General features: G+C 41.9%; 1 protein-coding gene across 2 annotated transcripts; it reads left to right on the forward strand.

Annotated features, from left to right (window-relative positions):
• Positions 1-464: 464 nt before the first annotated feature.
• Positions 465-25,240, forward strand: LOC107265587 (myosin heavy chain, non-muscle). Of its 2 annotated transcripts, XM_015735182.2 has the most exons (9): positions 467-1,263; positions 12,239-12,395; positions 12,853-12,971; positions 16,589-16,612; positions 17,910-18,002; positions 18,086-18,248; positions 18,327-19,663; positions 19,747-23,282; positions 23,512-25,240. In XM_015735182.2, exons 1-9 carry the CDS (start codon positions 907-909, stop codon positions 23,639-23,641), a joined length of 5,916 nt encoding a protein of 1,971 aa, XP_015590668.1. In that variant the 5' UTR covers positions 467-906; the 3' UTR covers positions 23,642-25,240. The 2 variants fall into 2 exon arrangements, with proteins under 2 accessions (XP_024938662.1, XP_015590668.1); XM_025082894.1 differs by lacking the exon at positions 16,589-16,612 and having other exon boundaries at positions 465-1,263.
• Positions 25,241-25,457: the final 217 nt, after the last annotated feature.

Here is a 25,457-nt window from a genome sequence, read left to right on the forward strand (position 1 = left end):
ATCGTTGAAGCGTTATATCTCAATGAAAACCTGATCATATTTATCAACAAAGAAATCTATTACAACTTCTTACATTGCATGTGACACGAAGACTAGATAGGATCAGACGTATCGTTAGTCTGCGAACCTAGGAAACCCATATATGACAAATAACATATTGCAACGTTCCCTTGGTGCGTCATGCAACAACATTGACCCGGGACCTCCATCCCATATGTTCACCCTTTCGAAATCCTTGACCGATCATCCGAAAGTCCTTCCAGAGAGAACGAAGCCGAAACATAAGTAAACTGGAACAAAACAGCCAGCCACGTATTCGGCACTGAGTATTTCATACACACTGTCACACGTGTCCACGTATGTATTAACGAAAACATGTTTAATAGTTGGCTGTATCATTGGTAGGGAAGTTCCTCGTTGGTCATTGGATGTCAAAGCTGTGGCAGGGGCCGGCACGGTGGCGCCGCCACGCGGCCAACCCGGTAAACTGAAGCTGTGCGACTCGTCCGAGAGAGGTAACGCGAGAGGGAGCACGTTTGCGAGAAAGAGGGAGCGGCTAAAGGCATGGGGTAGAGGAATCGGGCAGGCAGGAGCCCAACTCAGAAGTGGTGTGGCAGCGGCCGAGCGAGTGCCCTGGTGGAGGTCTTACATGTGCGGTTTGCTTGCGCGAAGAGTTTTCGAGAGGAGGGCCGATACTGCGCGGACAGGTTACCGATACGGGTGATATTAGTAAAAGATTCGATAGGAGGATAGGTCGAGTATTAGGATCCCAGATAAAAGGAGGATCCCGGTTAAGAGAGTCGAGATACCGGAACGGGCCTGGAGTTAAGAGACGCGCGACTTACGGTATAACCGGAGCCAGAAAGGCGGCGCACTTCGGACGCATTGTGTGCGCGCTAAACAAAGATGGCCGACGGGGACTCGAGGGTAGACCGGTCTGACCCGGAGCTACGTTTCCTCTCTGTGGACAGGAACAGCTTCAACGATCCGGCGACGCAAGCGGAATGGACCCAGAAGAAGCTGGTATGGGTACCTCACGAGAGCCAGGGATTTGTCGCTGCTGGGATAAAGGGAGAACGTGGAGATGAGGTCGAGGTGGAAATCGCCGAGACCGGCAAACGTGTCCTCGTAGCTAAGGACGATATCCAAAAGATGAATCCACCGAAATTCGACAAGGTCGAGGACATGGCTGAGCTGACCTGCCTGAACGAGGCATCTGTACTTCACAATCTCAAGGATCGTTACTACTCGGGGCTTATTTACGTGAGTGGAATTGTTATTATATTACCATAGACTATATAGATTCTTAAGAAGGATCTATCTAAAGTAACCAGTGTTGTCCATCGATTTTTACTAGTGACCTACCATCATTCATTGTCAGTTTCTCTCTCTCTCTTTCTCTCTCTTTCTCTCTCTCTCTCTCTCTCTCTCTGTCTCTATGATTCCCCTAGCACAGACTCTCAGGATGATGAGCACGAGGGATGATGATTTTACCAGTGATCAACCCCTTCTTCCGATCAGTCCTCCTTCGTTTAGGCCACTTTTAAAATCACCTTTCCGTCACAACACTATCTACTTATGATTACCATTTAAACTCGCCACAGCCAACTGTCTCTCTAGACACAGGACTTACTTCGTGTGACGCTCTGACTCAAGAGAAGCTTGACTCTCTTGCGTCACGTTTCCTGAATAAGGTACACTAAAGATAGCCAGGTAAGCGGACGGTTCGAATGAATTCATCGATCAAAGATGGTCAGACTAGAACCCGACTGATTTGGTCGCTCCGTATGCTCGTTAATGCCTGCCCCATTGGCTGCGCCTCGAGTTTCCCAACCATAACGAACACCTACTCGTTCGCATCATTAGTACCCAGCAAATTAACTATAGTAAAGTAATACAGTGGCCTTTAAACAAACATTAAATGGAATTCCAATAGGTGACTCCAGTCGCTGTATATCTAGTTGACAGCACGCGGTATCTCATAAGCGGCTTTACTAATGTCAATGGGGAAATCCATGATGACAGCCGGCTGTCAATTACTCCGGCATTCCTTAGACGGCGAAGCACACGGGATCTTCGCCACGTGAAAACTCGTCATTCTGCCACTAGCGCTGTCTATGTGCCAAACTGTTAGTTAATTCTACTTCTTCGGTTTGTCTTACTGTCTGCCTGATTGTCTCTTTCTCGATTCCTTCCATATTAACGTTCCTTTCCAATCGCGTTTTATTAGACCCCTCGGAGTAGGGACGGTGCGGGGAGGCCAGGAAAACAAGTAATGGCCGCTCCACTGAAAGTCACTTAATCGCTGCATACATTGCTCTGCGTACCAGCCGGCGATTTTCCATCTGGGAAAATTACAGAGGGATTATCGAAGATGAAAGGACTCGGTTAAAGTTCTGTTGTTATTATACGAACACCCGTGTCAAATTGCTTCTTTTCCTTCTCGTTAATCACTCTGATATTCTGATACTCTGACTCTGGTCGCGATAACAGCTTCATCGCCTATCAGCGACAGGAGTATTTTGTCTTTCGCTTGGAAAAATTCTTACCTATAGGTTACGTTTGGTCACGGTTCTCGAGTTTCTCTTGGTCCTCCTAATGTAAGCACGCGGTTGACGTACAGGCTGTTTCAAAGGATGACTTCACGGAATGCATCCTTTATATCTTCGATTCAAGAATGAAGATCCGCTCTTGGTATTCTTTGAAGAAGTCACCGACTAGGCTGTTGCATAGCGAGAAGCGTGAAATGGGCGCGGCGCTCAAAAGAATGAATTCACGAATCTCTTTTCCGGTGTCGTCCTTGGCTGGTACAACAATTTATTTGCTATATAAACTGTTATCAACGCTGATAAGACATTTAACTCACCTTTTGCCAGGTTGTGACTCATGTTAATTTTAACCTCGTTTCATACCGATTACATATTAACGAACGGTTTTTTAATTTTTATCGCGTTCCGCGAATTCTTATAAACGCCATCTGTTTGAATTACTTGAAATCCCTAAATTGTGTTACTTTTCGTGTTTGTAGAACATTCATATGTATAACGTATATATATATCGACTAGCGAGTAAATTCCATAGGAGTCCGCGGGATCACTGTCCCCTGCAGCGCAACGCCATATTGAATATCTTTTTTCTTGTTGTTTCTCACTCTCACTCACTTTCTCTCTCTATCTGTATCTCTCACTCTCTCTCTTATCCTCTCTTTCGTGACTATCTTTCATACACTCTAACGAGGCAGCAAACTTTTTCCTCGCGTTCCCAGCGATGTAAATTCGTTCCGGTGATAATACGTTTGATAAGATAGTAAATAGTACAGCTGTTCCCAACAAAAATTCTTATCCCTATTTAAAAGATTCATCGACTTTTTTTTTCCTGTCTATAGCATAACTATAAATATACGTTATAGTATTACCACATCCACTTTCCTATATCGTGCGTTCCATTAGCTGTCTAAACAAGTTGGTTTCTTCGGGCTGAAAACCCACCCAAACGTGGGAGGTATAGACCGGCCTTGAATGCCGTTGGAACTGTCATCCTGTGTCCCTTAGAGAGCATTTTTAAATCGCAGTTAATATGTCTATGTATCCTTAACCAGATAGGAATATTATATTCCAGATAAACGTCGTGTTTCTCATTCAACAGACTTCCCGATATTAACACGAGGCTTAACGGCCGGTATTGGAAATTGAATTTGACAGTTTGCGCATGCGCGCCGAGTTACTCGTCAGCTGTACGTATCAGCCGGATAAAATTGTCGGATTCCTCAGCAATTGGTCGACGTATACAAAACAATGATAAATACAGTTTTCCTTGCATCCTTACGAGTACTTTTTTTGAAGTATGGCGATTCCTCTGTGCTTTTCATACATCGATACAGTACGGGGACGTGGAAAATCCGTTAAAGCGTTCACGATCCCATCCTGGTGCCGGTACGATGCCTCAAGACGTGACTCACGCGTGACTGATTCAGCAAACACGAAGCTGTACGGACACGAAGTAGAGAATCGAGGAGTCACGGAGACACTAGACGATCGTCAACGAGAGAAAGCGAGTTCGAGCGTCCGTCGTAAAGGACAGCGGATTCTCCTTGCGAAAGATCGCTCGCGGATGATCCTCCACTTGACGCGCGGCCATCTTTGAATTTTTTCAAACTGACCGTTGGCCCGTCGGATTCCTTTTGCGACGCTACGAATTTACGTTCAATTCCTCTCTTCCACCAGGCAGTTTTTAAGCCACGTAACCTTATTGTTGAACTAGGTAAAACAATTTTTTCTCATTATTTAGATCATCATAATCAGGTGGCAGAATTCACGCTATATATTACCGTGTATATATTTTTGAAACGATGCGTCACTTGCGCAATAAGGACAGCTGTTCAAACGTATCCCATATACGCTTGGTAGGTCTGATAGGAGGTTTTCGCCAGGAAGATATCCGGGTGGTTTCGACGTGTACGCAGCTGCGTGGTAAAAGATAAAGACAATATCGAGCATAAGGTATTTGAGGAAGTACCAATAAACCGGGTGACCACTTTTTCTTTTTCCTATTATTTATTTCGCCTTAAAATCTCATTTCACATTCTCCATATACTTTTATCAGGATGGATTTTTACTCTTGTCACCGCTACCGGCGATCTTCTTAATATTCCTCGGAGTCCTCGTGTAGTTACACGCTAGTAGCCAGAATGCGATCGTGCATGCAAACGTCGCACGGCGAGATAAGCCGCATAGAGCGCTTTGGTTTAGGTTAGGTATTTTCCCGGTACTGAGACCATCTGGCAGTTTGAACGTCTCTAACGACTTACAGGCAATTTTATGTGAACTGATAAACACGTGAAAATTCCGTGTGCTCGATACCAACTCTCTGTGACGTCAACTCCATATGGTGACAAAGAATTCTTTAACGTTATCCGTCCTTCCTCTACCTATTGATTACGTCCTCCTGTTATTTCAAAAGACAGAGACACACGGATATTCAGTTGGACCTAATCGAATTTCGATCAAGGGTCGGAACAATGAGTCATCTGGAATTGACAAGGGGTTGTTTCATCAGGATTTTACCTGCGTCTCTGTCCTTTCTCTCTTCGACCATTCAGCCTCGCTCTAACGATTTCTCTACGTCTGGAGCCGCCTGGGGTGAACGCACCCTGGCATCGGCTTTGCCCGAGGTTAAGGATAAGGTTAGGGAAATCGACGTTAAAGATAGCACAGCCTTCCCAGAACGTTTGGGAACGACGTTTCCATCTTTGCGTTTTAAATAGAAGGACGCTTTTTATAAATAGCCTCGCGGACTACGGGTTTACCAGGTTCGCGGTTAAATATACATGCTTATTGTTGTTGTTGTTTACTTCGCTTCTAAAGCACCCCACGTGGTCTGGTGTACTCGGGCAACCCATCGACGTACCTTTTTAACGACTTATTTTCAGTCTAACGTCACGGCCCTCTCTGGATCCACCAATTCAAGACTTTATTACACCGACAGGCAGGAGGAACCGTCGCGAGGGTCAAAAGACGCAGTTCTGCCTCCTTATTCTGCCTGAGCTGGGATCTTTGTATCGACTGGAGTCTGTGCCATGGCGCAAATTCTTCACTTGAAGATAGTCAATGCCTCAAACTGTTTCAGAACCTCATTCAATTTTGACAGGCAGCTACAATATTCCTATCATTGAAAAACAGTCATTAATTGTCTCAAGAAAGAAATGACAAAAATCGTTAACAGCAATAAGACGTTCATACTTTCGTAAAGGTCCGGGCCAGGTGGTAGCCCCGTATTAAACGTATTTTCACGCAATGCATATATGAGCCGTTCAGTGCACACATCGATTAACTCCATAAAACAAAAAGTTGAGAAATGCGATGAAGTAATGTATATTGTAAATTACTTATTATTCAATGGCCAAAAAAATTGTGCCGTTTAACGGTGCTAATCTTTATTATTAAGGAAAGTTATTATAAATATAAAAAGTTATGACTATACCAAGTGCTATGACACTTAAATTTAAGATTTTTCAAAAAGTGGAGTTAATCGATGTGTGCACTGAGCGGCTCATATATCAATTTACTATACAATACCATATAAGGCATTCAATTTTGATTGTGCCTGTGTGCGTAATCTCAGGCAATACTTTTCTCGAGACGTGAGATCCTGAATCAAAAGCCATTGGTTTTTTTGAGTAAAAAAAAAATTTTATTTTTTATGCAGGTAAAATTTTCCAAAAAAATTTAAAAAATGTACCCGTGGGGTGGTGGGGTAATAAACTTCCTAAGATAGAAGCTTTACGTAGTAGACTAATTATCAGTGGCGTTATGCTTAATGAAATTAGTAGAACGTGCCAGGGCGCTCCCTTGTATACCCAGTGTCTCAGAAGTATGGAGGAACGATGACGTCACCCACGTGGAATAACATGCGAACGCAGCCAACTCGCGCGAACAGGGACAACGTGTGTGATATTGGTGCTCGACCGGCATATACGGTCTCGTGGCTGATGTCATGCACGGCTCGTACGAGAGGAAGGGAAGAGAAGAAAAAGAAAAGGATAGAAATAAAGGGGAAAGACGTACCTGGCTTTTCCAAGGAATCTAACGCCGAAACTTCTGACCACGTATCGTACGTTGGGTCTATTTTCGTTTTATCCTTTACGTGGAAAGGTCTCGTTATTAGAATTTACGTTTCACTCGAACGCGACAGTTTGCGTGACTGTTTTCGTGAAAGTGTATGGAGGTTTAAGTCGAATTTGCATTTGACGAAATTAGGGAATTTAGAGAAAAATTTTACTGCCGCTAGGGGCGCATGCAGGCGTTGGGTAGCGTTGGGTAGCGTATGTAGGTCGAGCGTAAAAATCCCTTGACGGACTGTGGCGAAACGTTAAAAAAAAATTGGCCAATTCTTTTTTCTCTGCGGGCGAAAAAAAATGGGCCACTGCGGGGCCTTACCGACCAGCTTCGAATAAATTCTGTCCGACCAAGCGAGGCCGGGCCCTCTTTTGTTCCGTCCGTTTGCCCAGTGGACAGGTGTAGCAGCTTGAAATTGTTCTTTTTCTCTTTTTCTTCTCTTTCTCCTTTCAACTCGCCCACAAGCTGTCGCTCTCTTGCTATATCCTTTGATCTTAACCCTATGAATTTTGGGCCTGTTTCACATAACCTCTAAGGACACTCTGAGGTATAGAAATGAATTTTAAGTCCCAATTATTTTTTTACGTATCATAGCCATCCTATGTGACGTAATCGACGGGGTCTTATTCTTCTTTAAACGACAATTTAATCTCTCTTGTACACTCTTTTATAATTGTATCCGTATAGTAACTTCCGGTTGCGCGTACGACTTGGTTTATTTAGGCGACATAATACAAATTTCAAATATCGTCTCTTCGAGTTATACATAACCTTAAACAGATACAAGCTGGCAGGGAACGTTACGTCAGTCGGTCATTAGTCAATGTGACAGGTAGAACTTTAATCCCAACGAAAAATAATATCCATCAAAGATTACGTGAAAAGCAGTCGAATCGTAACGTCAAGCCTCTTCTGATCCGTATAGATCCACTTTCGATTACCTGGAAATAAAATATTGTCTTCGTGTTGTTATAAAAAGACACGAAATCGATCGGTGACGTTCCACGAAGTGATCTCACACCGATGATAAGGCCGAGTGACTTATCTGTGACAAACAACGTAAAAGCGGTTGGCTTCAGCTTCCTCGATCCTGCTACCGGGAAAAAGACGATAAGCAATTTTCGCTTATCGAAAAAAAAAAAATTCGCTCATCGCATACGTCAGATTCGTCGATTTTGATTTTTTTTATTTGTTAAAAAAAATATCGATTCAAAAATCTTTTTTATTAATTTCGAGCGTAATCAAGACTAGTGAAATTGGGGTCGTGCAACTTTTTTTTGGTCACCATTTAAATTGTTATCTCATAATGTAATACGGGTTGTCGTGAGTCACTGATCGTATTTGCAAAAGGGGGTCTTGCTGTGTCCAATTACCGTATCGCGTTAATAGAAGCGTTACCGTAAATGGCTGAGAACGAGTCAGGCATAATGTTAATGCTGGGATCGCTAGTATAAAATAATAATTAATTGCCAATAATTATACTTGTCAATAATTGGCTCTGCGCGACGGTTCGTTACGAATCGATGTGAAAATTGCATATTGTATAACATATGGCGAACGAGCGCGCGACGTGGCGATCGGGCAATACGAAACGATCCTTCGAAACGAGCAGCCGCCGCTCGCTTCGCGCAAAGACGCATCCTTATATGGGCGAATGTCCTTAACCCGCTTGGCGAGCGCCGCGACGCCTTGCCCGGCGTATCGGGCAAATAACGAGCGTGTAAAAGTGCCGGGTAGCATGAGTGCCTTTTATGGCTGGCCCATATTCTTGATTCGACCTTTCTTCTTGGGTTTTGAGAAAAGAAAAAAAAAAGATTACGAAACATTGCGAAGGATTCGAAACTGCTCGCTGCGATTGGTCCATAGGGATGATAAGTTGTGCAAAACAATAATCTATGGTTGGACCCAGTGATTTTTTCTGGAAATTTTTTTTTACGTATTATTTCACTTTTTTAATGGGCTCTATGTAAAATTTTCTTTTGTTATTTTTTTGAAAATTTTAACACGTGGTTCAATGCTTCTTATTTTTATTGATAATGCACTGATGTGACACATATACAGTTATTTGGAAAACAAATTTTCGGCCTTTTTACAATGTCTGTCTTATCTGACTTCCGGTACCATTCTTCTTCCGGTTTGACGTTCTGTCGTAAGACGTATATTGATAAGAGCTTTATTTTTCTATTGTTCTTCGTCTTGCTTTATTTTCTTTACACCGTATACTTCACCGCGGAAGATTTTTTAGTCTCTCACGAGAAAAGCCTTGTCCCTCGGTTGGCAAGATTGCAGGTAGCATTAGTTTTCAAGTACACGTTAAGACGCGGAGACATTGAACGTTGTATCTTGCATCAGATGTATTTCTGTATGTCCCGAGCGGGACATTGAGACGTCTTTGGTTATAAAAGTGTAAAATTACGATACCTGGTATAGATTTTTCGGAAGTAGGTTGGCCATGGATTCTATTTATATTTAGATTGTTTTATGGGGCTGGTCGGGGACCGTTGAGATTTTAGGATCCAATAAGGCCAAACGAGCCGAAAGAAGAAATCCGGTCTACGATCTTGAGTCAGTCAAGAGCGTAACAGTCTAGAAATCTGAGTACAGCTTGAAGTCATAATAAGGACTAGTCCATTTTGGGTCCGCTTGGAAGGAAATGGGACTATCGTCCCATTAGGGCAATGGGTCCCAAGGTTACGTGCATCTGAGAAACAGGCCGTCGCCGTGGCGAGACTTAGATACGTAAGCTTGGCAGGAATGTTGGACAGGTCGACGACACCCGACATCTGGGACCGGTTTCGGGGACCTTCGGCAACTCGTATTTAAAAAAAAAAAATGAACAAAACGAAAAATCCCTCGCTAGATTAAAATGGCAGACTTATTCTCGTGCCTTAAAAAAATCCGTGCATTTTCACGGACGATCTGTGGAAAGTTTGTTTATTCTCGATTAAACCACGTGGTTACCTTTTTTTGTATCTTCTATGAAAATCCAACCGGAAGTCCACCACTTTGACATTCCCCGCCAGAGGGTAAACCAACTCAAGCACCAGGGTAACCACTTCATCCTGAATTCCTTCCACCTCGGGGATCGTCTCAATCAAGCTTAATTGCCCACTCGAGCGAATGTAAACGGATCGATGAGCTTGCTCTGGGTGCGATCAGGACACTAGATAGGGAAAGTGATCTCGAGCTGACCCAGTTCTTTGATTTGGTCAATATGAAAATTCACTCTTGACGCATCCTCTGTCTTATGGAATGTCAAAGGATGACAGTGATACAGGGAATCGAGTATTTCTAGAGTGACGAATACACGAGGGAACGTACCTGGGGAAAGTAAGTGGATGATTCACCGTCCAGGAAGCCAGGAAGCAGGTACGATGACGATCGCTTGACCTCACGTGCTGGGAAAAAAAAATTTCTATGAAAGCGCAGCATCAACATGTACCGAGTATACCTATATATGTTACGTATACGGTGAGAATTTAGTAGTGATTTTTTTTGTTATTACCGACTTTTAACCTTAAATCATTTTTTTGACTTGCCATGTTCGCTCTTTTCTAACCCAACATAACCTAACCCAACCTTCACGTGTAGTTCCGTGCGCTTGAAACTGTTTACGCGTGTGACAGGCATTTCTTTTTTCTATGTATGACTTCAATCGAAAATAATGCAGGCGGTTTCCTTATCGTTAGATTTTTGGGCGTAGGTGGCGCCCTCACGCAAACTGGCGGCAATTTTAAACGGGACCGTTACATTGAACCCTTCTAATGTATCTCGTATGTAAAACGCATTGATGGCGGTACCGCCATTAAATCCAGACGACGATAAAAGGTTAAATAATCAGACCGCCTTACAGTCTGTCACCTGATAAAATATTTTACGTTGCGCGACAGCGATTCCTCGTTCGAAATAATTCTAGCAACGAGCGTGCGCCGCCGTATTCTATTACCCGGGTAAATTGGTTCGACCAATCAGATTAATTGATGAGGCGCGTTGTTATACGCGTAAATCAATGCATTTGTCACATCCAATTAATCCACCCGTTATATCCTCGACAGTCGCCATCTTTTCTCGCAACGTACTCGAAATGCGCTGTCTTGTCACTTCGGATAGAGAAACTCGAAAAATTTGCCGATAATTAAATTTAATATAATTTAAAAAAAAATGGAAAAAAAAGATTTCCGCCATCTTTAATACACTTTTGAGAACCACTGCCCGCGAGCTTTTAAAAGATGACCGATCGATTCTGTCTACCGCAGTCTCGGGTTCCCTTGCACTTATTCCCTCCGTGCCATTACAGCTGTTTCCGCCATTTTTTTTCTCCTTTTTTTTCCCCCCCGCAAACGGTGACTATAAATTCCCATGGTCACTTGCGTCTGCCGTCAAGGAATTTCAGGATGTACGGGGTGCCTAAGTGTCACTGGGATAGCCTTAAAGTAACGTTCACAGACATACGAGTACCAGCCGCGAATAGTTGTCCTATTAGTTTGCCAAACGAAAGCCCAGAGGCGATCCTCGGCGTCCTCTAGCTCTCTCTGGATTCGTATAAACTCGGCCACACCCGGTCCACAGTCCCAGAGAGCAGCTAGCGTTTCATTCATGCTGTGAATTCAAATGTGAATTATTTCGAGGCGACCGAGACCAGCAGCATTTGCCGCCGTCAAGGTCCTTCAGCGGCAGACAATGACTACAGTATTACACACTGCGTATATCTATGTATATGCATAACGTTAGGATTTTCCATTTGGACGAAAAAAGAGAGAACGCGGCATAATGAGAATTAAAAATTTAAGGCCTGATTCATAGTATCATAAAGAGCCAGCAAACGATACGAGAATCCGTGTAACGTCAGGCACAAAGGGAGATTACACGATTTACGTAGTGCGTCTGCCCGTAGTGACGTCACATATCCGACATTCCAATAAAGCTTCACACACAGTCGAGCGTCTGCGCCCGAATTATGCACCATAAAATTCTCCGAATGCATTATGGTGTATTGTGAACCCCCCTTTAAGTAACAGAGTCACCATATTGCCATATAGTAACGTACCGATTATTATTTTCTTAGCTATTCACCGCGACGATGTTGTGTCTTCGATTCTGCCCTGACGGCGGGTTCTATAGGTACAAAAATCGAGGTGCGTGAACGAGGCTTTAACAAAGTAAACAGTATGTTTCGTTGATGGCAAACAAGTCGTTACTTTGAAATTAAATAATTTTGATTCTTAAAAAAAAAAAACATTCTTCCCGTCTCCCCTTCAATCCTCGACACCCTTACCGATCTGAATTTCTGAAGTCACAAGCCTAAAATTGGGCCCTCGATCGAAGTCCCCAAAATTCGCCCACCGTATAGCCAAAGACTCGTTCCTCGGCTGTTTAATTGTGAATTAATTTGGTCCACGCGGTATGTTATTTCAGGCGCCAATCCCGGCAAATAAACCTGATAATGTGCAGCCGAGGGACTTAAGGCGTCTACATTCCTTATTATAAATATGTACCGCGCGGGGCCCCGCGTTTGACTTTATATGAACCGAGCCTAAGGGACAAAGCTCCCGTTGTTTTACATTGGTCAGCGCGTGCCCGCGCGACAATAACAATAATTAAAATCGATCATTTTATCATTGCAGACGTACTCCGGTCTCTTCTGCGTCGTTGTAAATCCATACAAGAGATTGCCGATCTACACAGAAAAGATTATGGAGAGGTATAAGGGCATAAAGAGGCACGAGGTACCCCCGCACGTATTCGCCATCACGGACACTGCCTACCGTTCTATGTTACAAGGTGAGTCCCTTACGTGATACCGAGGATTGTTAATATATAAATAATAGATTTCCAGGGCGTTTATCGTCGCATACCAAAGATGTGGTAATCGAGGAAGAATTTGTTGGTCGTGCGATGAAAACGATCGGGCTCTGCCTCGACTTACTTTTACAATCGCATAAAGACATTCCTTTTGCATTCGTCGCGAGGTTTCTCAACCTAAAGAATTATATACATCTGTATGTATATATATATATATATATATGCATATCAATTCTTTTTGCTGAGTATTAAAGTGGCGCTAGATAATAATACCCTGCTCGACTTTCGTTCTCTCACGATCCGATTCCTCGGACCGGTCCCGATCCTATATGTCAGTTCTGGTAGTCGTGGATCGACGATAAGCTAAGAAATATATTTAATTAGCTTTTTATTATCTCGTGTAAGGATACTGATTGGGCTTTTTTTTCTCTTACAGATCGAGAGGATCAGTCGATTTTATGCACCGGCGAGTCCGGCGCTGGAAAAACAGAAAACACGAAGAAAGTCATTCAATATCTTGCATACGTTGCAGCCTCAAAGCCTAAATCGAATGCGGTAAGTCGAAAGGCTTTGCGGTTACTTGTGAATGGAATTATTTTTTAATGAAAATAGTATCATTGTAAATTTTACGATGATACGCGTGCGTAAAGAAATTTTAATTTGTAACCATCGGATTTTTTCAACTTGATTATTATGGGTATTGATTACTCTTTCGTAACGTCACGTGATCGGTTTTTAATTTCTGGCTACGAAGCGTAATTCAGGATTTTGCCTTATCGGCATTTTATGTATGTCCACAACCACGTATTCGTCGTCGTCATAGAGATTCGTCATACGCGAACATATTCTCGTGACTTTTAAGTCGCGACTTTTGCCGTTGTTCTGCCGAACTCTTAACCGTACCGAGAATTTGATTTAAGTTCCTTCGGATGTCACTGCGATTAGCTGCGACCGCGATTGCCTAACCTCAACATCCAGTTGATGTTTCACTTATGGCATTTTTTTCAATTACCGACGTGGAGGCTTCAGGCGTTAAATAGCGAAGGATGTCGCTCCGCGGTTCCAACCTCTTCCGTTTCTCTTTTTTTTTTTATTTCTTTATTCAAATGTAAAATTGCTCGTCTAGTCTAGAGTGTAACTTCTCTTTTGAACAGATACGGTCGAGCTTAGCTGACTTTTCATATAATTTTGACTGAGTGCTACCACTCTTCCAAGCAGTTTCTGACAATGTACCGACTTCTTTTTAAAACTCGCCTTGTTGTTCACAGCGGGCTCTTTGTTCCAGCAATGTGAGCTTCAATGACGCCAGGCACTTAAAAACAGGCCTAGCCCAACCTGACTGTGAAAATGTTGAGATATTTTTAGTGATACGATTTACGGCTATGATAATAATACAGGATACGGTGTTACAAGTTTGCGTTACCTTATTGATATTGTCTGTATTAGTCTTGTGTTTATTATTGAGAAGTAACGGGTAAACTTAGATAGTGTTTGGCGCTATTAAAAAAAAAAAAATTGTTCCTCAATTCGATGTCTCATTTAATTCCAAGGTCGCCTCACATTGCACGAGCCTTAACATAGTTTCGATTACCATAAGCCAGTCTCGTTCTACAATAAACAGATGGTCGTTTGTACGTCGATTAAACCCAATAGATTTATATTGCGATCGGTTCGCGCACCATTGCGAAATGTAAATGGCATTCGCACTGGCTCGTAGGACCTCGCCATTTTCAGTGCCGCCGTTACCGTAATCTTGCCGTATTTCATTGCTGAACGATCGCTCACTGGAGAAATCGGTGAATTCTCGTATGTCCAAGCACGACTAGTGATTTCCACACGGTGTCAATGTATCTGGCGCACTCGTTTTTTCTATTACGGTGAGGTAGGTCGGTATCTCTTTGAAATGTAAAACACTACCGATCGATCACGAATCGATCACTCTCAAGCTTACGAGTCCCGTCGAGAAAATCTCGTTTGATAGTCAGTTAACGGCGCAGCGGCCTTTTGAAAAAGCGAGGTGACGAAGCAGCAACAGCCAGTCGACGCGCGCCATTTTTATTCCTAGACCAGAATGCACCAGCTTCGCAATCGCCGTCACACGTACGATTGTCAATTGAGGACGCGATAAGCTAATCGCAAAATATTTTTCGTCTGACTTAGATAACTTATACTTTTACGACGGCACAGTGACATTGATAAGAATCTATTATTATCGTTCGAACTATGATATCTAACCGAAGTTTTAATACTGTCAGAAGAAAAATTCAAAATATTAGACAGTTCCATAGGTCGTCGCTTGCGTTGATTTGATTCTCGTTTATTGAGGTACCTAACGATATATTTTTTTTTTTTCAATTTCGAAATCGGTGCTGTGAATCAGGTCAAGAATCTCGTAGAACTTTTTTCCTCATTTTTATTCACTCTTATTCAGTCTCGTTTCTCTCTTCGTTTTATTATCTTCGCACTTTACTGTCTATGAATATTTAAGTCGACATGCGATAATCTCTCTTTGTCATCCAGTCAACGAGGTTTCCGTGGTGGAATCGTGTCTGCGCTTTCAAATCGCATTCCATCAATTGCATCAATTGCAGGCGAATCCTCGTAACACGCTTCGCGTATCGCTCGCGCGATTATTAACGCGAACAATCGGACTCTCGCGGTTTCGCCAACTCGTGCGTAATTTTATTCACGACCTCGCGAATTCCTTACGGCCACGCGAGTAATTACCCTTACCATACACCTCGGACGACTTCTGTCGCCGGACGATACGTGTTGCGCGGACTACGCGAATTTATCATCCGGACAATTTTTTTATCACGGAATTCTCAAAGCGGATGCGAATATTCTGACGTTACGCGAGACCCAAAAAATTATGACGAAACAGTGACGTTTATCCTTTCAATTCTTACCGTGGTCACACCGACTGGACCAGTCTTTCTAAAACATACTATGCAGGCTAGTTATTTCGCGCGATTTTTAAAATAATTTTTCCACATAACAGAAACTCAAAATTTTACCCCAGAGCGCACTCCATTCGAAAAGGATGCCTGTTTGGGAAATTTGTATTGACCTGTACGTTTGTCTTTGTTTCACTCGTAAAAGTACCAATAAGCCTGTCTCTATCGCGCTCGCAGTGTATACGGAAAAAATCTTAAAAAATCCAAACACTCAGAAACCTTTCTTCATCTCTCGCGCAAGTTAACGTTCTGTCAATGGTTATAGGAAAAAAATACATTACCTTTGCTTATGTAACTCTATATAAAATATATAAATATACTATTACGCGTAAGAAATAAATATATGCTATTATACATAAGAATTGTATCATACACGTAAATCAATTCGTCGGCACGTTAAAGTTGTGTATACACATTTTTTTTTCTTTTAGTATCTTATAGTTAGACTCACGGGATGGATATAATCACGCAATAACACTCTCGTTCTAATGATAAGTGGTCGACTAGACTAGGGCAAGGGTTAGTCCTCGTAATTATTATTTATTTTTTTTTTAAAGAAATTTATCTCTTACTCTTGGATATGGCTGCTTTACACGGGACCTTTTGAATAGTCATTAGACAAGCTTAGTCAAAATATGGGTAAAAAAATGTCACCCCTCTTTTTTTTTTTACGAGCTACAATTCTCCATAGCGTACAGCTATCTCGTATCGGACAAAAGTGCACGGTATTCCTCGAGTCAAAAGGCTCATTTTGTTTTTATGGTAAAAAGAAAGAGAAATCATACACGAATAGAAATCGTCGAGGACTTTTCACATGGAGATTCGCCCGTATACCGTCGTCCATTTATAATGCCCGGTCGTTGTGCAATGTGATTTTTTGTTTGTTTACGACCTTTGCTTTTGAATCACTTCGTTCGACTGTCTCTCGTACGAAGGAGACTGAGAGAATAACTAGAAATCAAAATGTGCAGAGATTAAAAAGGCTTGAGGATGATTAGGTTAGAAGAGCGAGCGACGGTTGGTAACTGTCAGGAACGAAAACCTGACGGAGTAAACGCAACGGAAATTCTGAGTGCGCGCGCAGACGTTGTGTTTCCGATAAATTAAAATATATATACATCTTGCTGCTAGCTTAGCGAAGCTACCAACCAGTGGCTAATTCTGGAACTTCTTTTATTTTCGGTGCTGATTTACCATGGCCATTCTCACGTCTAGACCCCAAGCCCGGCGTTAATCATAGTAAGTTCAAATATTGGATCAAGTATGAGAAAAAAAAACATCGAATCGCCACTTCAATACTATTTGAAGTTCTATAAGAAGCTTTGCCTATGAAATTGTTTTTTTCTTGTTGTTGCTGTTTTACTGTACTCACATTCGCTACTGTTTTATTTACTAACAAGGTGGTTACGGATAGCGCGTGCTATGTAACAATTCAATTGTTAACATCACAAAATTTGCATTATTGATAATCGCTGATACAAATGCTCGTGTTATTTTTTTGGCTATTTTTCTTGTTGTTACAACTTCCTTCGGAGACATTTTATTGTACATTTATACGTATATGTGTATATATAACGTTACTCGTAGATTCGTTGCTATTTATATGGGATATCACACTGTTGTACCCGTTGGTAACTTTATTTTTTTATTTTTTAAATTGTAAAATATTTTTGAGTAACACGTAATTTTTTGACGCACTCTTTCCCGCTGCCTTTGAATTCAGGGACTTGGGACCGGATCGGACAAGTTTGCGGTAATTAACGTGACAGTGATAAATTTTGATATGATTATGACAATTTTTTTCACTTCTTTTTTTTTTTCGGTCTATATATTTTTCATTTTGTATGTGATCGGTATCTGTGTACAAATGGTACGTGGGTTACTTGGTAATTTTATTTTTGAATTTTTTAACGCTACTGCTTATATATTAGTAAAAAATATGTTAATTTTTTGAAATTTTAGTGAGACACTTTTTAACGTTTTTGTCATATTTTTTTTATTTATGTACTACGTGGTACTTTTTTTTTCACGTAATTCGTTTCTAATTGGTTCTTGTTATTTATTAATTGTCATGCGTTTAATGGATATATTTATATTTATTTTGTCTGTTTTTTTTTTCTTAACCGTCATCCGATCCCTTCTCTAAAATCCATGCTACACGTGCACCACTGATTTGAAGCTAATTAAGTGATCGTTCTTAGATATTTTTAATAGTTTATTAATTGATTAGAATGTCCGGGTTTGATTTGAAATGTTTCTCGTTAATTTTCCTCTCCAACGAATCATTCATATTTTTGACATTTGGAAAATCTTGGTATCTAATGTATCTTAATGCATTTGGAGAATAGAACGATTGCTTATGAAGTTACGTCAGAAGTCAGAGTTATTAGAATTGAGGAATTTTGGTCCTTGTTATTTATTTTGGATATTATTTGTGGTATTTTGTCATACTTACAATTGGCTACTGTGCGAAGGTATCCCCTGTTTATTTCAAATCACCATTGTAGATTGTCTAATATGATAATTTGTGTCGCAGGGCGAACTGGAACAGCAACTACTTCAAGCGAATCCAATACTGGAAGCTTTTGGAAATGCAAAAACAGTGAAGAACGACAATTCGTCACGTTTTGTAAGAAAATACAATGTTTCTTTGTCGAATCGGAGTCTTGATATAAGAATATTAGTTGTTTACGTTTATTCTTTCTATTTCAGGGTAAATTCATTAGAATCAATTTCGATGCATCCGGATACATTGCTGGAGCAAACATTGAAACGTATCTTCTGGAAAAATCCAGAGCTATTCGACAAGCCAAGGATGAAAGGACCTTCCACATATTTTATCAGCTGCTGGCAGGAGCCTCGGCCGAACAGAAAAGTATAAAAATGATTAAAAATTAATATAGTTCTATTTTTTATATTTAATAATTATTGTAAATATTGTTATCATTTACAGAGGAATTTATTCTTGAGGATCCTAAGCTCTATCCTTTCCTATCGAATGGAGCATTACCAGTACCAGGGGTGGACGATGCTGCTGAATTCGCAGCCACCGTAAAATCCATGAACATAATGGGAATGACCAACGAAGACTTTGCATCCATATTCCGTATTGTTTCTGCAGTCATGTTGTTCGGTTCAATGCAATTTCGCCAAGAGAGAAATTCCGACCAAGCCACTCTACCGGATAACACTGTGGCTCAGAAGATTTCACATCTTCTGGGTCTCAGCGTAACGGAAATGACTAAGGCATTTTTGAAGCCTAGAATCAAAGTCGGTCGCGACTTTGTAACTAAGGCACAGACCAAGGAACAAGTTGAGTTCGCTGTGGAAGCCATCTCCAAGGCCTGTTACGAGAGGATGTTCCGCTGGTTGGTTAATAGGATCAACAGATCATTAGACAGAACCAAGAGGCAGGGAGCAAGTTTCATCGGTATCCTTGATATGGCTGGTTTTGAGATCTTCGAGTTGAACTCCTTCGAACAGCTGTGCATCAACTATACTAATGAGAAGCTTCAGCAGCTCTTCAATCATACTATGTTCATCCTGGAGCAGGAGGAATATCAGCGTGAAGGTATCGAGTGGAAGTTCATTGATTTTGGTCTTGATCTTCAACCCACCATAGACCTCATAGATAAGCCTATGGGCATAATGGCTCTTCTCGATGAAGAGTGCTGGTTCCCCAAGGCAACTGATAAGACGTTCGTGGAAAAATTGGTAGGAGCTCATAGTGTTCATCCTAAATTTATGAAGACAGATTTCCGGGGCGTAGCTGATTTTGCTATTATTCATTACGCCGGTAAAGTTGATTATTCTGCTGCCAAATGGCTTATGAAAAATATGGATCCTCTTAATGAGAATGTCGTTAGTCTTTTGCAAGCATCTCAGGATCCGTTTGTCTGTCACATCTGGAAGGATGCTGAAATTGTTGGTATGGCTCAGCAAGCACTTACCGATACACAGTTTGGTGCCAGAACCAGGAAGGGCATGTTCCGTACAGTATCTCAATTGTACAAGGAGCAATTGGCTAAATTGATGGTCACCTTACGTAACACAAATCCCAACTTCGTCAGGTGTATCATTCCTAATCATGAGAAGAGAGCTGGTAAGATTGACGCACCACTGGTACTGGATCAGCTGAGATGCAATGGTGTCCTGGAGGGCATTCGTATCTGTAGACAAGGATTCCCAAATAGGATACCTTTCCAGGAGTTCAGACAGCGATATGAACTTCTTACACCGAATGTCATTCCTAAAGGTTTCATGGACGGAAAGAAAGCTTGTGAAAAAATGGTGAGTGTTTTAAGAAAATAATTAGTTATTCATATTGATGCTTATACTAATTGTTGTGAAAACTGATCTTTTGTTCTTTATAGATTCAAGCTCTGGAACTAGATCCCAATCTGTACCGTGTGGGTCAATCGAAAATATTTTTCCGCGCGGGTGTTTTGGCACACCTTGAAGAGGAGCGTGATTACAAGATCACAGATCTTATTGTCAACTTCCAAGCATTTTGTCGTGGCTTCTTGGCTAGACGTAATTATCAGAAACGTCTGCAGCAGCTTAATGCTATTCGCATTATCCAGAGGAATTGCGCAGCTTATTTGAAACTCCGCAATTGGCAATGGTGGCGGCTTTATACGAAGGTGAAGCCACTATTGGAGGTGACCAAACAGGAAGAGAAGCTTACGCAGAAAGAAGATGAGCTGAAACAGGTTCGTGACAAGTTGGAGTTGCAGCTGCACTCTGCGCAGGAGTACGAAAGAAAGTACCAACAAGCTATCGAAGAAAAGACAATGCTGGCTGAACAATTACAAGCCGAAGTTGAACTTTGTGCTGAAGCTGAGGAAATGCGTGCTAGGCTCGCTGCTAGGAAACAGGAACTTGAAGAAATTCTTCACGACCTGGAGGCTCGTATTGAGGAGGAGGAAGAGAGGAGCACTGCATTGACTGCGGAGAAGAAGAAATTGCAGTTGAATATTAGTGACTTGGAAGAACAGTTGGAAGAAGAAGAGGGGGCACGACAGAAATTGCAGCTAGAGAAAGTACAGTGCGATGCAAAGATCAAGAAACTTGAGGAAGACCTAGCACTGTCCGATGATACTAATCAGAAACTTCTGAAGGAAAAGAAACTCTTGGAGGAACGATCGAATGATCTGTCCCAGACTTTGGCTGAGGAAGAAGAAAAAGCTAAGCACTTGGCAAAACTAAAAGCCAAACACGAAGCAACCATAGCTGACCTGGAGGAAAGATTGCTTAAGGATCATCAACAGAGACAGGAAGTAGACAGATCTAAAAGGAAAGTAGAAACGGAAGTGTCAGATCTCAAGGAACAATTGGCAGAAAGGAAAACCCAGGTAGAAGAGCTGCAGCTTCAGTTAGGAAAGCGTGAAGAGGAATTGACCCAGGCGATGATGAAAATTGACGAGGAGGCTGCTGCTAAGGCCCAGTCACAGAAAGCACTCAGGGAAGTAGAGTCACAATTAGCAGAACTTCAGGAAGATCTTGAGGCTGAGAAAGCTTCCAGAAGTAAGGCTGAAAAACTTAGGCGTGACCTTAATGAGGAATTGGAAGCTCTGAAAAATGAACTTCTGGACTCATTGGATACTACAGCTGCACAACAAGAATTGCGAAGTAAACGGGAACAGGAACTCGCCACGTTGAAAAAGAATCTCGAGGATGAGACTTCCGTTCACGAAGCGACGCTTTCTGAAATGCGTCATAAGCACACTCAAGAACTAACTGCTCTAAATGAGCAAATGGACGCCCTGAAGAAAACAAAAGCAGGCCTTGAAAAGGTTAAGGGTTCCCTAGAAGCGGAGAACGCTGATCTGGCCACTGAACTTAGATCTATTGGTGCCAGCAGACAAGAGTCTGATCGTAGACGGAAACAAGCAGAGCAACAGTTAGCTGAGCTGAACGCAAAGGTAGCTGAAGTTGAAAGAGCTAGACAGGAACTCGCAGAGAAAGCAGCGAAACTCCAACAAGAAGCTGAAAGTATTTCCCAGCAACTAGAAACAGCAGAATTAAAAGCCTCCGCCGCGCTGAAAGCGTCAGCTACCTGCGAGGCTCAATTCACAGAGATTCAACAACAGCTGGAAGAAGAAACCAGACAAAAATTGGCATTAAGTTCCAAATTGCGTGCACTGGAAAGCGAAAAGGAGAGCTTGCACGATCAGCTGGAGGAAGAGGAAGAAGCAAAACGTGCTCTGGATAAACAAGTTCAAAGTTTAATAGTTCAATTGGCTGAAGCAAAGAAGCGCGGCGATGAAGAGGCGGAGGCGGCTGTTGCTCTCGAGGAAGCCAGAAAGAGGTGTATGAAGGATATTGAAGCACTTCAAAGACAGGTCGAGGAACTTCAGGCAGCCAATGACAAACTGGACAAGTCTAAGAAGAAGATCCAGGCAGAGTTGGAGGACAGCAACATCGAACTCGAAGCACAGAGAGCTAAAGTACTCGAGTTGGAAAAGAAGCAAAAGAACTTCGACAAAGTCCTTGCCGAGGAGAAGGCTGTCTCCGAGCAGTATGCTGAACAGAGAGACGCTGCAGAACGTGAAGCCCGTGAGAAGGAAACTAGAGTATTATCTTTAACCAGGGAGTTGGATGAGTTGAACGACAAGGTCGAGGAACTGGAGCGAGGTCGTAGAGGACTTCAAGCTGAACTCGACGAATTGGTTAACAACCAAGGTACCGCAGACAAGAATGTGCATGAATTGGAAAAGGCCAAACGCGCGCTGGAATCACAACTTGCCGAGCAACGTTCCCAAGTTGAGGAACTTGAAGATGAGCTTCAGTTTACAGAGGATGCAAAATTGAGACTGGAAGTAAATATGCAAGCACTTAGGGCGCAGTTCGAACGCGACCTTCAAGCCAAGGAAGAGCAGGCGGAAGAGAAGCGTCGAGGTTTGGTCAAACAGTTGCGCGACCTGGAAGCTGAACTCGAGGACGAGAGGAAACAGCGTGCAGCCGCTATTGCCCAGCGTAAGAAAATGGAAGCCGACCACAAGGACATGGAGCAACAATTAGAAATGCACAACAAGGTCAAGGAAGATGCACTTAAACAGCTGAAGAAACTTCAAGCCCAGCTTAAAGACTCCACGAGGGAAACCGAGGAGGCTAGAGCTGCCAGGGATGAGCTTGCAGCTGGTGCAAAGGAAACTGAACGTAAAGTGAAGAGTCTCGAAGCTGAACTGACGCAGCTCACTGAAGACCTGGCCAGTAGTGAACGTGCCCGTCGTGCTGCTGAGAGTGAACGCGATGAACTCCAGGAGGAGATCCATAACAACGCCAACAAGAACACCCTCTTGTTGGATGAGAAGCGACGACTAGAAGCTAGAATCACGTCTCTCGAAGAAGATCTCGAAGAAGAGCAGTCGAGCGGCGAGGTCGTTATGGACAAGGCAAGAAAGGGTCAGCTAATAATCGAACAGTTGACCTCCGACCTAGCCACAGAGCGTTCCACCACACAAAAGCTAGAGTCCCAGAGGGTGCTTCTCGAGAGACAGAACAAGGAACTCAAAGCGAAGTTAGCAGAACTCGAAACGGCTCAGCGCACCAAGACGAAGGCAACGATCCAAGCATTGGAATCGAAAATCAACAATCTCGACGAGCAACTCGAAGCCGAGGCTAAGGAACGCTTCGGGCAGCAAAAGATCAACCGGAAGTTGGACAAGAAGCTGAAAGAAATGGGTCTTCAACTCGAGGACGAGAGAAGAAACGCAGATCAGTATAAGGAGCAAGTCGAGAAAGTAAACGCCCGACTGAAGACACTGAAGAGACAACTCGACGAAGCCGAAGAAGAAATCGGCCGGGAAAAATCACAGAAGAGGAAAGCACAGAGAGAAATGGAAGATATGATGGAATCCCAGGAAGCCCTGACAAGAGAAGTGGCCAACTTGAAGAGCAAGCTCAGGTAAAACCATAGAATCTCTCTCCATCTCTACAAAGATTTTTAACCATAACCTAGCTATCCTAGAAAACCAAATGAATACCCATCCTGAACCCAAGAATCCCAACACTTCAGTGCTACCACACGTAAGTTCACTCGGTCCATATCCAACTTTAACAATTTTAACCAATAATAACTATAGCCCTGATCTCAGTTGTAACGAGTACACTAACGCTCCATCAATTTTTCCCAGGCGTGGCGCACCAGGTATAAGTCTAACCTCCACGCGATTATCAAAACGTGGTTCGGTACAGACCGGTGGTTCTGGCGATGATTCGACAACCCAGGACGAGAGTATCGACGGCGAGGAGACGGTCAACTGAGGATCTCCAATAAGAATAACATACGTACCAGCAAAAATGCAGCGCATAATAGGCAACCACAGTCTGATAAGGGAAGAAGTCATGGCGTGGATATGAAGAGCGTGTCTCTTCACTGTTTAGAATGTAGGAAGGAAACGCATACGGATCATCCAATGAATCCGGGTCGCTTCGGCAAAAGCAGATCGTATTGTGCCGACACGGTAGATGCGATTGTAAAAGCACGAAAATAATTAATGGCGGCACACGTGATGATATGACGGAAACCACGTGTGCGTATACCAGGTGATAGGCGATAGGAAACAATTTCTTTCTTTTTTCTTTTTTTTTTTTCCTTTCTTTTTTCATTTCTCATCATCAATCGACCTTTCCACCTCGACCTAATTCCAATCCTAACCTTAATTTTTATATCTAAACGCAGTTCTTTCCCCTGTTTTTCCTTCTTCTTCTTCTTACACGTTCTTCCTTCTCTTCCTGTATCGTATAGGAGTATCATTACCGCTAATTATCTCCTCACAGTTAAAAAAGAGATGCCATCAAAAAAAAAAAGAAAACGAATGGGTAACAAAAGAATAAAAAAAAACCATGTGTTTACAATGTGTACATAACTTTAAATCTTCGGCTTACTTACTAACTCTGGGACCGCCGAGCGGTTTCATTATCATTGAGCGAAATACGACGGGACGGGAATATACGGGATAACGATTATTCAAAATAATAAATTTGCATGCGAGGTGCCCGCGAGTATCGAAAATTTTACAACAAGCGGAAATGAATATTCGATGAAAAACTCGAAAAAAATGGAAAGTTAATGAAAGCGCATGAATTAAACGAAACAAGATACTCCGAAAAAATGGAGAATATTACTGAAAGTCGACGGCAAATAGAGAACCAATTTGTTTTAAAAAAAAATATATATGAGGGCGATTCGCTGCATAATGAACATAACAACTGAATAACACACTTAGATAGAATTAAGACATTAATGTTTATTATTATTATATTATTATTTTATTTTATTTTATTCCTATTATTACGATCATCGTCATTGACGCCCTTACCCGATCCTCTAGCCAATATATTATTGTAGTAATTATTTTGTAATAATTAACTAATAATATGGAGAGCGGTGTCATAGAGAAACCCAATAATTCTATGGCAACGTTTGACAAGGCGTTATACCTCCTGCAAAACTTTAGAGTTTCATTTTAAAAGGTTTTTTCCATGAGAATACATTTTTTTTTGTTCTTTACGGTATGCTCGCTTTATTACGATTTGTTCTTAATATCATCGTCATCGCGGTGTCATTTCAATTAATCCCATTCTCCCGTATCCAATTCTTTTTCCCTGGGATTTTATTGTCTCGAGAATAACATTTTTATATAGTTCAGTCGCACATGCATTTATATATATATATATTTTTGGCATTATATAATATATATAAATATATATGTGTATATATATATATATATTTAATTGAAACGTACCTAAATTCAATTTTCCCGTATATCCTCACTTCCAGTCCGTTCAATTCAATTCCTCATTACATATTTTCCCGTGTCATTCAACTACACAGGATCAATAAACTTACTTAAGGAGATACATTTTTTATTTTGTTTCAAGCTTGTACTTAAGTTTTTGTTTTTCGTCGCCTTTGATTTCTTTATTTGCACGTGGATTATGTCCTCTTTTTGGGTTATGCTCAACGGAGCGATCTTTTAAAATGAAACGCAGACGTTTCAAGGCAGTACGTGTTACCGAATTAAAGTGAATCGTGAACGAAAAAGAAATCTGCTGTTGAAAGACAGAGATAAATGAG

Source organism: Cephus cinctus, unplaced genomic scaffold (assembly GCF_000341935.2).
Source record: "Cephus cinctus unplaced genomic scaffold, Ccin1 Ccin1_scaffold0230, whole genome shotgun sequence".
Taxonomy (NCBI): Eukaryota; Metazoa; Arthropoda; class Insecta; order Hymenoptera; family Cephidae; genus Cephus; species Cephus cinctus.

Bases quoted from the DNA above. Each gene is read 5' to 3' on its own strand.
- LOC107265587 (XM_015735182.2), top strand. From the start codon at position 907: ATGGCCGACGGGGACTCGAGGGTAGACCGGTCTGACCCGGAGCTACGT. The intron at 1,264-12,238 runs GTGAGTGGAATT...TTATCATTGCAG, and splicing joins ACTACTCGGGGCTTATTTAC to ACGTACTCCGGTCTCTTCTG. The intron at 18,249-18,326 runs GTATAAAAATGA...TATCATTTACAG, and splicing joins AGCCTCGGCCGAACAGAAAA to AGGAATTTATTCTTGAGGAT.